At 44.1% G+C, this 14,588-nt stretch overlaps 1 protein-coding gene across 10 annotated transcripts in view; it reads left to right on the forward strand.

Annotated features, from left to right (window-relative positions):
* Window positions 1-14,472, forward strand: part of PRICKLE1 (prickle planar cell polarity protein 1) — a 108,778-nt gene extending 94,306 nt beyond the window's left edge. For 7 of the 10 annotated variants that reach the window (XM_032420973.1, XM_032420975.1, XM_032420977.1 and 4 more), the window contains 7 exons: window positions 2,937-3,122; window positions 4,990-5,103; window positions 5,752-5,889; window positions 6,474-6,677; window positions 8,336-8,522; window positions 9,466-10,329; window positions 12,633-14,472. In XM_032420973.1, the coding sequence (XP_032276864.1) occupies window positions 2,991-3,122; window positions 4,990-5,103; window positions 5,752-5,889; window positions 6,474-6,677; window positions 8,336-8,522; window positions 9,466-10,329; window positions 12,633-13,489 (2,496 nt within the window). In that variant the 5' untranslated portion in view covers window positions 2,937-2,990 and the 3' untranslated portion in view covers window positions 13,490-14,472. The remainder of the gene's footprint in view (window positions 1-2,936; window positions 3,123-4,989; window positions 5,104-5,751; window positions 5,890-6,473; window positions 6,678-8,335; window positions 8,523-9,465; window positions 10,330-12,632) is intronic. The other 3 variants (XM_032420981.1, XM_032420979.1, XM_032420980.1) reach the window with 1 other exon arrangement.
* The last annotated feature ends 116 nt before the right edge of the window (window positions 14,473-14,588 follow it).

Consider the following 14,588-nt stretch of genomic DNA (forward strand, 5'->3'; position numbering starts at 1 on the left):
AGGTCATGCTATGTCACTTTTATTTTTTTTAATGTTTATTTTTTTGTCATCTCTGAGACCTTGCTTATGAATGGAATGTTTTGTCATTTTAAGTTATTATCTCCTGATAGAAAGCAAAAAGAGGCCTTCTCCAGAGAACAAATTCTGAATCAACAGCTCATGAGGCCGTTGAATTTTTATAATCCTTTTTGCCTGGGTGCTCTCCTCGAAGCGTCTGCTTGGGCAAAGCGGCTGGTCCCCCTGCGGTCCGTCCTTTGTCACGGCTGTGGCTCAGGAGCGTGACTAGTCGGCCAGAGAAAGGAGAACTGGCCCAGTCGGGTTCCACCTCTAGGAGGCAGTGAGGGGTGCGGGGTTTCAGATCATAGGCCCAGTTCTAAGGCCACTGCTTGTTAGCTTACTGACCTTTGGACAGTTGTCCTGTGGCAGATCCTTCTGAGGCTCAGTTTCCCCCTCTGTGAATCGAGATACACCCTCTGTGGGCCGCTTGATATGGGGATTAAATGTCGTAACACAAATCATGCCAGGCTGGGCACAGAGGAATAAGGTAGCTGTCAGAGTGCCAACAGATAAAACCGGAAGCCTTGCCTGGGATAACAAGGACTCTGTCCCTCACGTTCCTCCAGTTGGACCCTTCACGTTGTTGGCGGACACAGTCCTCTGTGTAGAGTGTGGAAAGGCTGGAATGAATATGTGGGAGTGGTAGGCTCGAGGCGTGGCCAGCACCTCTAGATGATGGGGAGGAGGGGGGCATTGTGTCATTTAGTGCTCATGATGATTTACCTTGATTAGTATAGTAATTGTACATTTTTTTTTTTTTTTTTTGCAAAAGGCTAATCAAGGATTACAGCTGTAAAAGTGATTCAGATCTTTGGTAGTCTGCATCTTTGTGCTAGTTTGGAAAATCCATGATTTGTCTTAATTTGTGGTGTTTTCTCTTGTTTTATAATATAGGACATTTCATTTTTAGGTTCTATTTAATATCTGTATTCTTTGTAAGTTTCTGCAGAGCAGGTACCATCGTGTCTCCTTCCTCAGCCAGGTTTGGCAAGGGCCAAATACACATATTTCATGATTCAGGTTAAAATTGCATTGAGGCCTGCCTCCCTCTCCCTGCCCCCACTGGTGGGGTTTTTGAGTTACTAATTAAATTCTTAAACTCTAGTTCTCTTCCTTTGACATGTGGGAGTTGCTTTTTCCAAAACAAAAGGGAAAGACTAGATCCAAGAAATTTTCTGACTTTCATTAACACATCCTTTTTTACTGAGGACTAAGGAATGTGCCTGTTTAGAGAGCCTTTCTTAAGTCAGGATGGGAATGAATTGCACCTGTGTGAGATGACGACTTGTTTAAAAGGTCATAACCTCCCAATGATAGTGGAGGAAATGAGGTCATCTTTACTTTTTGTTCAGGGTGAAAGAAAGTTAAATTGATTAGTTGGAATCATATCTACCTACCGTGTGGCATCACTCCTTCTTCCAGTAAAGATTGTAGGCATTGGGCATTTGGCCTTCCATTTGTTGACTGTTACAATTTTAATTTCTTATGTCCTTTGATTTATAGAAGGAGAACCATACGTTTTAATCAGGTTGTGATAGGTAACACTTCCTGATACTGTAAGTATTTAGAGTTGTGTTTGACATAGTGGCTGAAAAAGGAGAGTCTCAGGCTGAAGCGTGTTTAGGTTTCACTGCCTTTCCTACTTGTTTCAGCAAGCGAGAGAATTTTTTAAGGCAGAACAACTTTTGGAAGTCTGATGAGTCCATCGTGTCGCGTGACTGCACTCTGGCTTTTAGCTATGTGACCTTGGGCAAGTCACTTAACTTCCCAGAGACTTGTTTTCTTTAAATTGGGGTCAGGCTAATCATGTATATTTTCCTTTCTTTTTTTTTTCGTGAAGGGAAAGGGGCAGGTATAAAAAGCTGCGTTCTGAAAGCTGATTCTGAAAGTCTTGTATCTTTTTTTTTAGTACCTTGAGCTGAGGGAGGATGTAAGAATCAGAAGACACTTATCAAGGAACTTCAGTGCCTATAACAAAGTTCCTGGGCTCTAGGGCAGGGACTCCACGTTGTGTTGACCCCTTTTACAGTCCTTCTGTCCGAGGAAGACTGTTCATCCAGAACTGGATGTACTTTGCCCAGTAGCTGGCTGCTAGCATGTCACACACATAGTGGGTACTGTGTAACTTTTCAGTGAATGCCTGCTAGTAATGCAGTTCCACACTAATAGTCACCTAGCTGGGTTCTGTTTTCGCCTCGCGCTCGGATTCAGTTGCTTTCTGTTGAAGGAACTCCTTAATGAACTGTCTGGCTGACTGTAGCCCATTGATGGTGAAGGCTTTGGATTGAATGTGCTATATAAGGATTTAACTGCTCTTTCCACTCAGTGAGTAAACGCAGTTTGCTGTCTCCCAGAACTTGATTAGAACCCCGAAACCCAAGCGGTTTGGCCCCGTGGCCCCAGTCGGCACACACAGCGGCGCCTCTTGGGAGAACAGACTAGAAACCCGGCCAGCGGGGTGGGGTTTCTGGAGCGGGCGAGGCAGGAGGAGGTGCAGGCCCTCACACTTCTCTCTTTGACTCCTGGGACTTCACGAGGATTTCATCTGTGGGGAAGTTAGGAAGTCAACGGAGCCGTTTTCTTGAGAACCTAATGAATGGTGCATTAGAGGCACTCTTTAAAGGCAACTGGACCAAGCTAGTTTGGGGAGCATTTTCTGAAATGCTGAGTCGTGAAGGGGGCTGTTTCCAAATTGCAGGGCCCTAGATTTAAGTGTCAGCGGGCCTGGGGGTTGGTTGGGGGTGGTGACACCAGTAATTTGGTTACTATCTCTAGGCCCAGCTGTGTATAAACAACATTCAGTAAAAGTTCTTGGAGCGTAAGAATAGTGCCTTGGGGTTTTAATTTCTTTGTTTTTTTTTTCCCTATATTGTCCACAGCAGCCATTGTTTGATGTCCTGTGACTGAGAAACCGGCCTTTTCACTTTCTTATTATGCCTTTGGAGATGGAGCCCAAAATGAGCAAACTCACCTTTGGGTGCCAGAGGAGCTCCACGTCAGATGACGACTCAGGCTGCGCGTTGGAAGAGTATGCCTGGGTGCCCCCAGGCCTCAGACCCGAGCAGGTGGGAACCTCATCGCCCTGTGTGTGTGCTGTTTTTCCAGGGGATTAAGATTTCTTAAGAATTGCTAAAAATAGGGGCTCCTGGGTGGCTCAATTGTTAAGCGTCTGCCTTCGGCTCAGGGTCCTGGGATGGAGCCCAGCATCAGGCTCCCTGCTCAGCGGGAAGCCTGCTTCTCGCTCTCCCACTCCCCCTGCTTGTATTCCCTCTCTCGCTGTGTCTCTCTCTGTCAAATAAATAAATCTTTAAAAAAAAAAAAGAATTGCTAAAAATAAATAAATAAATAATTTATAGACCATTTCCACCACACTGACATGCTACCCTCCTCGGTCCTTACTCTTTGGATAGTGTAAATTTTTGCCTTTTAAGGTCATCCTTAATTTCTCCATGAAAGTTTTCAGTCCTTTTGTACTCCTGGATCCAGAAGTCCTACAGTGATGCTATTTTTGCTCTCATGAATGACATCCAGAGCACTGTTCATGCATTTGTTATGTGGATATCTGACAAGTCTCTTTGGAGAGTGAGAGGAATTTAACCTTTGAAAAAACAGTAACAACAAAAAGGTAATAAAAGGAAAGAGGAATGTTTCCATGCCAGTTCTCAGCAACGCTTTTGCTTTGGAAAAGAAGAAATACAGAGCTGTAAGAAACCATCTGAAGTGTTACTGCTTAGACATTTGACCTTTGATAACCTTACACATAAAAGAACCTGTCCCCACAGTGCGAACTGTGGGGGAGGAGGAAGCTGATTTTGTGCGTTGTCTGTATTGTTATTTTAAGTATATGCATATTTTTATTTTCCCAATATCCTTATAATGATGAGCTTACTAAACATTGCTGGTGACAGACATTCGTGTCAGGGCGAAGCCATAGTTTGAAGTAACAGGTGCCAGTCGGGTGTGCCGTTGCTTCTGAGTTATGGTGGGGAACTCCTCGGAGAACAGGGGCTCCCCAGTCACACAGGGCCTGCCCCACACACACGTGGCTGTTCCTCAGTAAGCACTTCGAGCTGGAAGGGCTTCTGTGGCCGATACAACGGGGAGAGAGGGCCGCGGCCTGGCACCCGGGTTAGGAAAGCAGTATTTTGACAAGTTGCCCTCTAGGAGAAAACCCCTTCTTTCAGGTTTTGTGTGAAACTCAGCTACTGAAGCAGACAGGGCCCTGACTCCCCCCATCTCCTCTCCCCTGGAGTCGCTTTCATTCTTTCTCGGCGCTGCAGCGTAGTCGGCAGGACTCACCAAGGGCTGTTCCTTTAAATACAACAGAAGAAACCCCAAACAAAAATCAAGTCCTCTCAGAGTGACCAAGTACGGCTCCGTGTGGCTCCCCTCCAGTTTCCTTGGGGAAATGGACTCCAGGTATTTAGAAAATAACACCCATGGAAGCAAAGAAAGCTGATGCTTGAGAGACCCTGATAAGGGAGCGTTGACAGAGCTTAACAAACCAGCTCTTGTGTTTGTAACGTGTGACCTCCAGCGGGCAGAGGCAGCGTGCTTGCGGAGTGGCGGGGTTCGGGGCGCCGTCCCACAGCTTGTGTGGTCATCGGCGGCGCCCCCCGGCACTCCTCCTTGGCTGACCCTAGGGAGAGCGGCTGAGGAATAGTAGCATTAAAGGTGCACCTTTTATGGTGCATAATTTATGATGCTCCTAATTGTCGCTACAAATTACATTCCCGAAGAGCAGTTTAGCAGCCGGCTGCTCGCTGTCCGAAGGCTTGCAGTTCTGCTGCCTTGGCTCAGTGGGTCTTCTCATCAGCCGCAGGAGGCCAAGCCCTGTACCTAAAGGGAAAGGTAACTTTTTAAAAAGATGGAATATAAGTGAAGACGTTCACCTCCTGTATGCTGATGTCCTTCTTTCCATCTCATATTCAGATCCAGCTCTATTTCGCTTGCTTACCAGAGGAAAAGGTTCCTTATGTTAACAGCCCTGGAGAGAAACATCGAATTAAACAGCTTTTGTACCAGTTGCCACCACATGATAATGAGGTAAAATAACAGGAAGAAGGCTAATTAAAAAAAAGAAAATATACCCTAAACATTGAGATGCCTCTTGTAAACCTTACCTCTTCATTGGCTAGGGCTCTTTGGCCTTTCTTCAGTTAAAATTTGGCTTGAGGCTACAGCTTTCCATTCTTTAAGAGAGCAAAGGGGGTCTGTGCAATAAACTTAACAACAAGTTGGTTTTTATAGTGTTTGTAGCCACCCACCACTTATCAGGAGCCTACCAACTCTTGAGATTTCCCTGCCCCTTCATCCAGAGTCCTTGCTTTCTGATAGTTCAGGCCTGCAGTCAGGTGCCTGTAGAATGTAGAGTGAGTGTGCCAAGTAACAAGTTTCAACCTTTTATAGGAAGGTTAATGTCTTACTCTTTTTTTTTTTAGCGTCTCTGATAAAAGTTTAAACATTCCCTATTTTTTTAAAAAGATAGTTCCTTCAAATTGCATTTCCCTTTTGCTAGAGAGGCTGCAAGGTTGGGTGTCATTTGAAAGGTGTATAGTGCCATTTTTAAATTGGGGATTCCCGGGACAGGGCAGTTAAACTTGCTCTTTCCTGAAACTCGAACTCTGGAAATGAAGAAGTGGCGAGGGAGACTGTGCGCTCCAGTGTGGTGCGTCTGTTTGCCTGTCTCTGAAGGTGCGGTACTGCCAGTCTCTGAGCGAAGAGGAGAAGAAAGAACTGCAGGTGTTCAGTGCCCAGCGGAAGAAAGAAGCCCTTGGAAGAGGCGCGATCAAGCTTTTGTCCCGAGCAGTGATGCATGCCGTGTGCGAGCAGGTAGCCCTTCCCGGGCTGAGTAGCTCGTGGTAGTGATGGGGACGGAGTGAGCTTGGGGGTAGGTGACAGGCTAGCACAGGCGTGGGCCCCAAAAACCTCCCCCAGATAAAAGGCAGCCTAGCTTTTTAAGTAAGGGGGTATTCACGTTTATGTGTCTATATGACGGGGGGCGTCCGGCTGCCCTTAGGTAAACGTCGGGTTTTCTAGGATCTTGGCGTGGAGGGAGGTGCAGGGGTACACCTAGTGTTCAAAACTGCAGAAACAGAACGAAGACATTCCGATCTGTACTGGCTCAGAGCAGGAAATGTATCCAATAGGAGGCTGGCTCAGGAAAAGGACTCTTCAGGGGAGTTGGGTGAAACCATTCTTCGAAACAGTCTAGCAGCGTGGCAGTGTATCTGAGGCATGTTCATTCCAGTTAAGAATCAGAAATAATCCAGCATTAAAGAGCTATTTAATCACTAACAGGAGGGGGCAAAAATAAAAGCTTTCTTGACAAAATGGGATTTGGTGTAAAGTGGGAAAGGCTGAGAATCCAGTCATCAAAGCAGGATCATCCCAATTTCAAATCCTTTTGTTTTTAGTGTGGGTTGAAGATAAATGGAGGTGAAATTGCAGTGTTTGCCTCCCGCGCGGGCCCTGGAGTGTGTTGGCACCCTTCCTGTTTTGTCTGCTTCACCTGTAACGAGCTGCTGGTCGACCTCATCTATTTTTACCAGGATGGAAAAATTCACTGTGGCAGGCACCATGCTGAACTGCTCAAACCACGGTGTTCAGCATGTGATGAGGTAAAAAAGTTTATCCCTTAACACTGGGAAAAATAAGCTTCTAGTCAGCCAATATTCCACTGTTCACATCTAAGCAAAATAAAGTATCTACTGCTTTTTCTGTTTAAGATAACCCTATATATTCATATAGCGGAATAATATGTAGCTAATAAAGAGAAGACAGCAGGTGTCTTTGTGCATTGATAAGTAGGATGTCCTTGATGGATTATGAGAAGGGAAAAAAACAAGTTGCAAGTCGAGTATGTGGTAGATAATCTTCTTTTTGTTACCTAAAGGGAGAGTAAGTCAAGGTTCTATACATATTTGTGTACACACAGAAATAGTATGGAAAGACATACACTGAGTTAACAGTGGTTACCCTTGGGGCATGTGGGGAAGGGATGGTGGTGTGAAAGGAATTTTTTTTTAAGCCTTTTATTTTAAAGTAATTTTAGATTTACGGAAGAGTTGGAGAGATGACAGAGTTCTGTAGACCCTCCCTTCAGCTTCCCCTGCTGTTAACATCTTACATAGCGATGGTGCGTGCATGAAAACTAAGAAATTAACATTGGTCTAATACTATTAACTAAACTACAGACTTTATTTAGATTTCCAGTTTTTCTGCTAATGTCTCTTTTCTAGTCTAAGATTCAATCCAGGGTACCTCATTACATTTATTCTTTATATCCCCTCAGTCTCCTTTAATCAGTGACAGTAAACTTTCAGTGTTTACCTGTATACATTTATTTTTTTAAGTTTTTTTTTTTTTTTTCAGTAATGTGCTATTTGAAAATTTTTTGAGGGGCGCCTGGGTGGCTCAGTTAAGCATCTGACTCTTGGTTTCAGCTCAGGTCATGATGGTCAGGGTCATGAGATCGATCCCTGCATCGGGCTCCCTGTGGAGCCTGCTTAAGGCTCTCTCTGGACGCTTGTGTGGCTCAGTCGTTAAGCGTGTGGCTCAGTCATTAAGCGTCTGCCTTCGGCTTGGGTCATGATCCCAGGGTCCTGGGATTGAGTCCGACATGGGGCTCCTTGCTCAGCGGGGAGCCTGCCACTCCCCCTGCTTGTGCTCTCCCTCTTTCTGACATAATAAATAAATAAAATAAAAACTCTCTCCCTCTCCCTCTGTCTCCCCCCCCATGCTTGTGTTCTCTCTCTCTCAAATCTTAAATTTTTTTGAAACCAAAATTATAAAAAATAGTCTTTAATCTGGAGATGTCCACTGGGTCAAATGAAGCATTATCTACAAGTGCTGTTCACACAGTGCAGCATCTGGATAGCTGTAACTGGTGATTCTGTAGACTTTTTAAATGAGTTTTCTCTTAAAACACAGACCACTAAATTATTTCAATGTTAATGTATTCTTTGCCAGATTATGCCAACGAAGTGTGGTTGGGGAGCAAAAATATGACCAAATGAATTCTCTCCAGTGTAGAAATCTGTGTGTTTGTTTTTTTAAAGTTTAAGCAGGCACTAAGTTTCTCTTTGTCAACATTTTCAATTTCTGCTCTTGCTTTGTATCTAAATCGAGTTAGATTTAAGCTTGAGGCTGTAAGAAACAAGGTTAGCTAAGTGGCTTTTTGAAGAGCCACCGTCTGTCAGTTGCCCAGAAAACCTGCAGTTACTTGGCTTTTAGAATAGCTAGCTAAGATCTTCTTTCATCCTGTTTCTTTTTAAAGATCATTTTTGCTGATGAGTGCACAGAAGCCGAGGGTCGCCATTGGCACATGAAGCACTTCTGCTGCCTTGAGTGTGAGACGGCCCTGGGAGGACAGAGGTACATCATGAAGGATGGCCGCCCGTTCTGCTGCGGCTGTTTTGAGTCTCTGTACGCGGAGTACTGTGAAGCCTGTGGGGAGCATATCGGTGAGTCTACGGCCAGCCTGTCTGCTCTGTCACATGCCCAACAGTCTGTCTGCGAACGGCTAGTCTTTTTTTTTTTTTTTCCTGTAACTTAACATACAGTGAAATGTACAGATCTTAAATGTTTTTCTGTGTTGCGCTTTGACAGATGAATAGTCAGTTCTCATTATTTGTAATAGTTGTGTTCTATAAGGTTGCCTGAATTACTGAGTACGGAACCATTGCTCCTGGGGGAAATACAGGGTTGAGTTCCTCCAAGCCTCTGGTCACATTTTCATCAGCTGATCAACCCATAATCTTGTTTCCTGTATGTTTTTGTTTGAAGGCACCTTATTTAACATATACTGATTCATTAATACTGAACTAGCCAACAGCACTATAGCTCATGCCTGAATGAAGCTTCTCTAGGACACATATATTCTCTGGAAGGCACAGCCCAGCCTTCTTGGGCTTAGGAACACTATACAGCACTTCAGCACTACGCTTTGGGACCATTTTAAACAGCAGAATTAACAAAAAGCACAAAAATGAAGAAAACATGATAGTAGAAAATAGAAGAAAGAGAAACCAGACCCAGGCTATGTCAGTTGTTTAAAGAGCTGAGACAAAAGACAAGACATTGCTTTGTTTGAGCTAAGCTTCTCGAGAACATGCAGATCAGCTGGCTCAAATTTTTCGTCATTCTGCACGTGCCTGAAAATTCCTTGGAAGCTCTGCAAGTGTTGATTTCGGGGTTACAAATAAATTTTGGCAAATAGGCAAATTCAAAAATATGGAATTTGCAAATAATGAGAATTAACTGTACCTGTGTGACCCACAACCCTTTCAGGATACAGAACATTTCCATCACCCTCAGAGTTCCCTCATACAAATAGTCTCGTCCATTTCTTCTTCCTTTATTTCAAGACCGAACTGTAACCACCTCCTCTGTCCTTTTCCAAAACAGGGGTTGACCACGCCCAGATGACGTACGACGGGCAGCACTGGCATGCCACAGAAGCCTGCTTTTCTTGTGCCCAGTGTAAAGCTTCTTTGTTGGGCTGTCCCTTCCTTCCCAAACAAGGCCAGATTTATTGCTCAAAAACATGCAGCCTTGGGGAAGACGTCCATGCCTCTGATTCTTCTGACTCTGCGTTTCAGTCCGCTCGATCCAGAGACTCCAGAAGAAGTGTCCGGATGGGCAAAAGCAGTCGGTCAGCCGATCAGTGTAGACAGTCTCTTCTCTTGTCTCCTGCTCTGAACTACAAGTTTCCTGGCCTGTCAGGCAATGCTGATGACACCCTTTCTCGGAAGTTGGATGATCTGAGTCTCTCTAGGCAGGGAGCAAGTTTTGTCAATGAAGAATTTTGGAAAGGCAGAGTGGAGCACGAAACCCCAGAAGAGCCTGAAGAATGGGCCGAGCATGAAGATTATATGACGCAGCTCCTCCTCAAGTTTGGTGATAAAAGCCTCTTTCAGCAGCAGCCCAATGAGATAGATATTCGAGCCAGTGAGCATTGGATATCTGATAACATGGTTAAAAATAAGACCGAGTTAAAGCAAAATAACCAGAGCCTTGCAAGTAAAAAATACCAATCTGATATGTATTGGGCCCAGTCCCAAGATGGACTGGGTGATTCTGCTTATGGCAGCCACCCAGGCCCTGCAAGCAGTAGAAGGCTCCAGGAGTTAGATCTGGACCACGGGGCTGCAGGATATAACCATGATCAAACACAGTGGTATGAAGATTCCCTGGAGTGTTTGTCAGACTTGAAACCAGAGCAAAGTGTTCGAGATTCTATGGATTCTTTGGCTTTATCTAATATCACAGGTACGTAATCTAGGGATTATGGGGTATTTAGAAAAAAGAGCCACTAAAAAATATATTTGACAAACTAGGTTCAGCAGTAGGGGCTACGTTATTTAAAACTGCAGATCAAGGGAAGGAAGGAGTTTACATTAAATGCCAAACACTAACAAACGTGTGCATACATGTGTGCATCTATATACATTTGAATGTAAGCTTTTTGAGTAGGCATTATCCGCATTTGAAACAGGAGGAAATGGATTTATTTGGATAATGGAGTCTGCATCTTGTCTGAAAGATCCTGTACTCTTTGGATTGTGCTGTATGAATTTCAAGATACTAAAATCAGCCTGTGTACTTTATAAGCTCCTAGCATCTTTTATATTTTCCTTAATTGCCCTGTGGCAACAGATAGCTCAAAAATAGCTGAATGTTTTTTTTACCCAGATTATAAAATTTCACTTTGTTTCCAAAGCATATTCATATCAGCTATCTACATTTTATCCATAAAATGATCCTGAGCTGTAGAGAGTGGATATTACTTACTGTGTTTTACAGTTATCAAGAGGCTAAGTGCCTAACCTGACATACTTTTTAAAAAAATTTTATTATGTCAATCACCATACATTACATCATTAGTTTTTGATGTAGTGTTCCATGATTCATTGTTTGCGTATAACACCCAGTGCTCCATGCAGTACGTGCCCTCCTTAATACCCATCACCGGGCTAACCCATCCCCCCACCCCCTCCCCTCCAGAACCTTCAGTTTCTCAGAGTCCATAGTCTCTCATAGTTCGTCTCCCTCTCCGATTCCCCCCGTTCATTTTTCCCTTCCTACTATCTTTTTTTTTTTTTTTAACATATAATGTATTATTTGTTTCAGAGGTACAGGTCTGTGATTCAACAGTCTTACACAATTCACAGTGCTCACCATAGCACATACCTTCCCCGATGTCTATCACCCAGGCACCCCTCCCTCCCACCCCCCACCACATACGTTTTTAAAGGCAAGACTGACATAATTAATAATAATTAAAAAAAATAATAAAGGCAAGACTGAGCCTAGAATCCACCCCTCCTATCACATTTGCCTTAAGTCTTTGAATGTAGAAATATTACTGGCCTATGGCTAGCAAAGGCTGTGGCTAGTTTTAACTTAGTCAAGCTAACGACATTCCATCCTCTCATAAAGGTTATGTTACTGTAATACAGGAAAGGCTTTAGTGGCTGCCCTGTGTCGGGAATAACCATGGCAAGGAGGAAGAAGACAGCTACCCTCCTGGTTTCTGTTGGACTTGTCAAAGATGAGGCCTACAACAAAGGGGAGTTAAGGAATGTGGGTAGGACTAAATTAAGCATATCCTGTTGGCTAGGCCCTGTGGTAGGTGTTTTAACATTTAGTGTCAAAAGCAGACATCATTTGGTATAAAGCGTTAGGGCTGAACATTCCTTGACAATAATGGGCTGAGAAACAGGCTCCCTCTAGAAAGTAGGAAGTTATGTAGTCTCCAGCTGACAATAGTCTGCAACCATGCCCTGGTCACTTGCTGTTGGCTGGGCTATATTCATTTCACTTGCCTGGGCCTTGTTAAAAAAGGAGAGCAGTATCCATTTTGAGAAGAGCTTTATTAAAGTAAGAATAAAGCAAGTGGCATATTTCATATAGGTGAAGGGGGAAGACTGGATGTGATGATGTTCCAGGTCCGGGCTTGGCAGACTTCTTGTAAAGGGCTAGGTGGTACTTGCTGGACCACACAGTCTCTGTTGCAGCCCCTCAGCTCTGTCACTGCAGAAAGCAGCGGTAGACGATGTGTAAGCGAATAGGTGTGGCTGTGTTCCAGTGAGACTTTACCCACAAATAGGCTGTGGGCCGGATGTGGCCCTTGCTGTGGTGTGCTGACCACTAATCTAGGTATAAAAGGACCATAATGGTGGGGTGGCCATGTGGAGGCAAAGGAAGGGATTGATTTGAGAGATGTTCAAGTGAAGTAGTCTGGCTTACATGTATTGAGAGGCAGAAGCTTCTACATGTCATGTTCTACATAAACTAATGAGGAGACTTTTAGGAAGAGCTTAAAAGTTTTGCTGCTCATGACTTGTGCTATCACTAATGTCTGGCTCCAAAAGAGCTGGGCTTGTAAAGAGGCTGTGCCCCTTGTGTCGATAAAGGTCAAACCTTCTCAAGTATATATGCATGTTGGCCTTACCTAGTGGGTGTTAATCAAATATTGAAATTTGAGAGAATTTTCTTTGAAATGCTTCCTTTCAGTGGCTTGTTTGTAATAATTGTCAGAAGATCACATCTTGGCTTGGCTTTTCTCCTAGGGGCTTCAGTGGATGGAGAAAGCAAGCCGAGACCCTCGTTGTATTCCCTGCAAAACTTTGAGGAGATGGAGGGAGAGGACTGTGAGAAAATGAGCAATATGGGGACTTTGAACTCTTCCATGCTGCACAGGAGTGCAGAGTCCTTGAAGAGTCTAAGTTCAGAGTTGTGTCCAGAAAAAATCAGGCCTGAGGAGAAGCCGGTGCATCTGCCCGTGCTTCGAAGATCCAAGTCTCAGTCCAGACCACAGCAGGTCAAGTTTTCGGATGATGTCATCGACAACGGAAACTATGACAACATCGAAATCCGGCAGCCTCCGATGAGTGAGAGGACTCGAAGACGGGTCTACCATTTTGAAGAGAGGGGATCCAGGTCTCATCACCATCGCCGCAGGAGAAGTAGGAAGTCCCGCTCTGACAATGCTCTGAATCTTGTTGCAGAAAGAAAATACTCTCCCAAGGATAGGCTGCGGCTTTACACCCCTGATAACTACGAGAAATTTATACAGAATAAAAGTGCCCGGGAGATCCAAGCATACATCCAGAATGCTGATCTGTACGGACGGTATGCCCATGCCACCTCCGATTACGCTCTGCAGAACCCGGGAGGGCCTAGGTTTCTGGGACTCTACGGTGAGGACGATGATTCTTGGTGTTCCTCCACCTCCTCCTCCTCTGACTCCGAAGAAGAAGGATATTTTCTTGGACAACCAATTCCTCAACCCCGGCCCCAGAGATACGCCTACTACACAGACGACCTTTCGAGCCCAACTTCACTCCCCACTCCTCAGTTTGGTCAGAGGACAACTAAATCCAAGAAGAAAAAGGGACCCAAGGGCAAAAACTGTATTATTTCTTAACCTAGTAGCTGTGGAGATCATGTTTAAACTTTGCCATTAACCATCTTGAAGCGTATCTTCTTTCTTCCATAGGAAAGTTGCTAAAATAGTTTAAAGTGCTTTGCCCATGTAAATGAGACCCTGCTGCTGTTTACAGTGTCAGATTAACACTGGGAAGGTGTGATTTCTCCAGTTTGCCCTCCTTGGATGGTGCCAGTTTGATGTGACATCTTGTGCCTGCCAGGTGCATTACAGTTCTATGTAGCGGCTTTGGTCTCCAGTCCTCAAGAGAATCCTCAAGAAACTGTCACGAGGTGATTGGACGGGGGTGTTGATTTTAGACAATGGAGAACTTCCGCCACCTTTGTAAAGCGATAGTGTTTGTCGTTTGTCTACACCAGGTTGGCCCAGGTCCTGATCAGTCTGTCTTGTTGTGCGGCATGCACGTAGTCACACTGACCCAGCCAATTCTGTGCATCCCATCGTGCGAGACCACCTCGTCCCCTTTCAATTAGCCAGGTAAACAGTGCATTGTATTAGCTCCAGCTACAGATTGAAAAAGACATTGCTATTTATAATGTAGTATTTCATAGACTTAAGTGTATTCCTAACTTAACGGTGCAAATATTAATGTACATATGTACAGTTCAGATTTTAAAGCTGGTATTTTTATATCCCTGAATTGCAAGATGTTTGTTACACTGCAGTGCTAGATTTGTTGGGGAACCAGAAACAGCATTTATGGATGAAATGATTGCTTGTATTTTAGTCAGGGTTTATAAGCTTAGATGGTCAAATTTATATTGCCTAGTGATGGAAAGTTTAAATTTTTTGATTTTTCAATATTAAAAAGGCTCTGTATGCATGGTGGGGCTATGTAAATACTCTTTAAAACTATGGCCCTATTAATCTTACGAGTGCTATTTATGGGTCAAGCAATGTAAACTGTATAAATGTAAAAACAAACCCATACATATCCCTGGAATATATGGTAAAAACAAGTAGAAGTTGTTTGGGTGAATTTTTTTTTCCCCTTTGGGGATGGTAGGGGTGCCTTTCCCATTTTCAACAAAGTGGTGATTATTTCCTGGGAAGAGACCAAAACTACAAGGATCTGCTG

Source organism: Phoca vitulina, unplaced genomic scaffold (assembly GCF_004348235.1).
Source record: "Phoca vitulina isolate PV1807 unplaced genomic scaffold, GSC_HSeal_1.0 scaffold23, whole genome shotgun sequence".
In the NCBI taxonomy this organism is placed as follows: domain Eukaryota; kingdom Metazoa; phylum Chordata; class Mammalia; order Carnivora; family Phocidae; genus Phoca; species Phoca vitulina.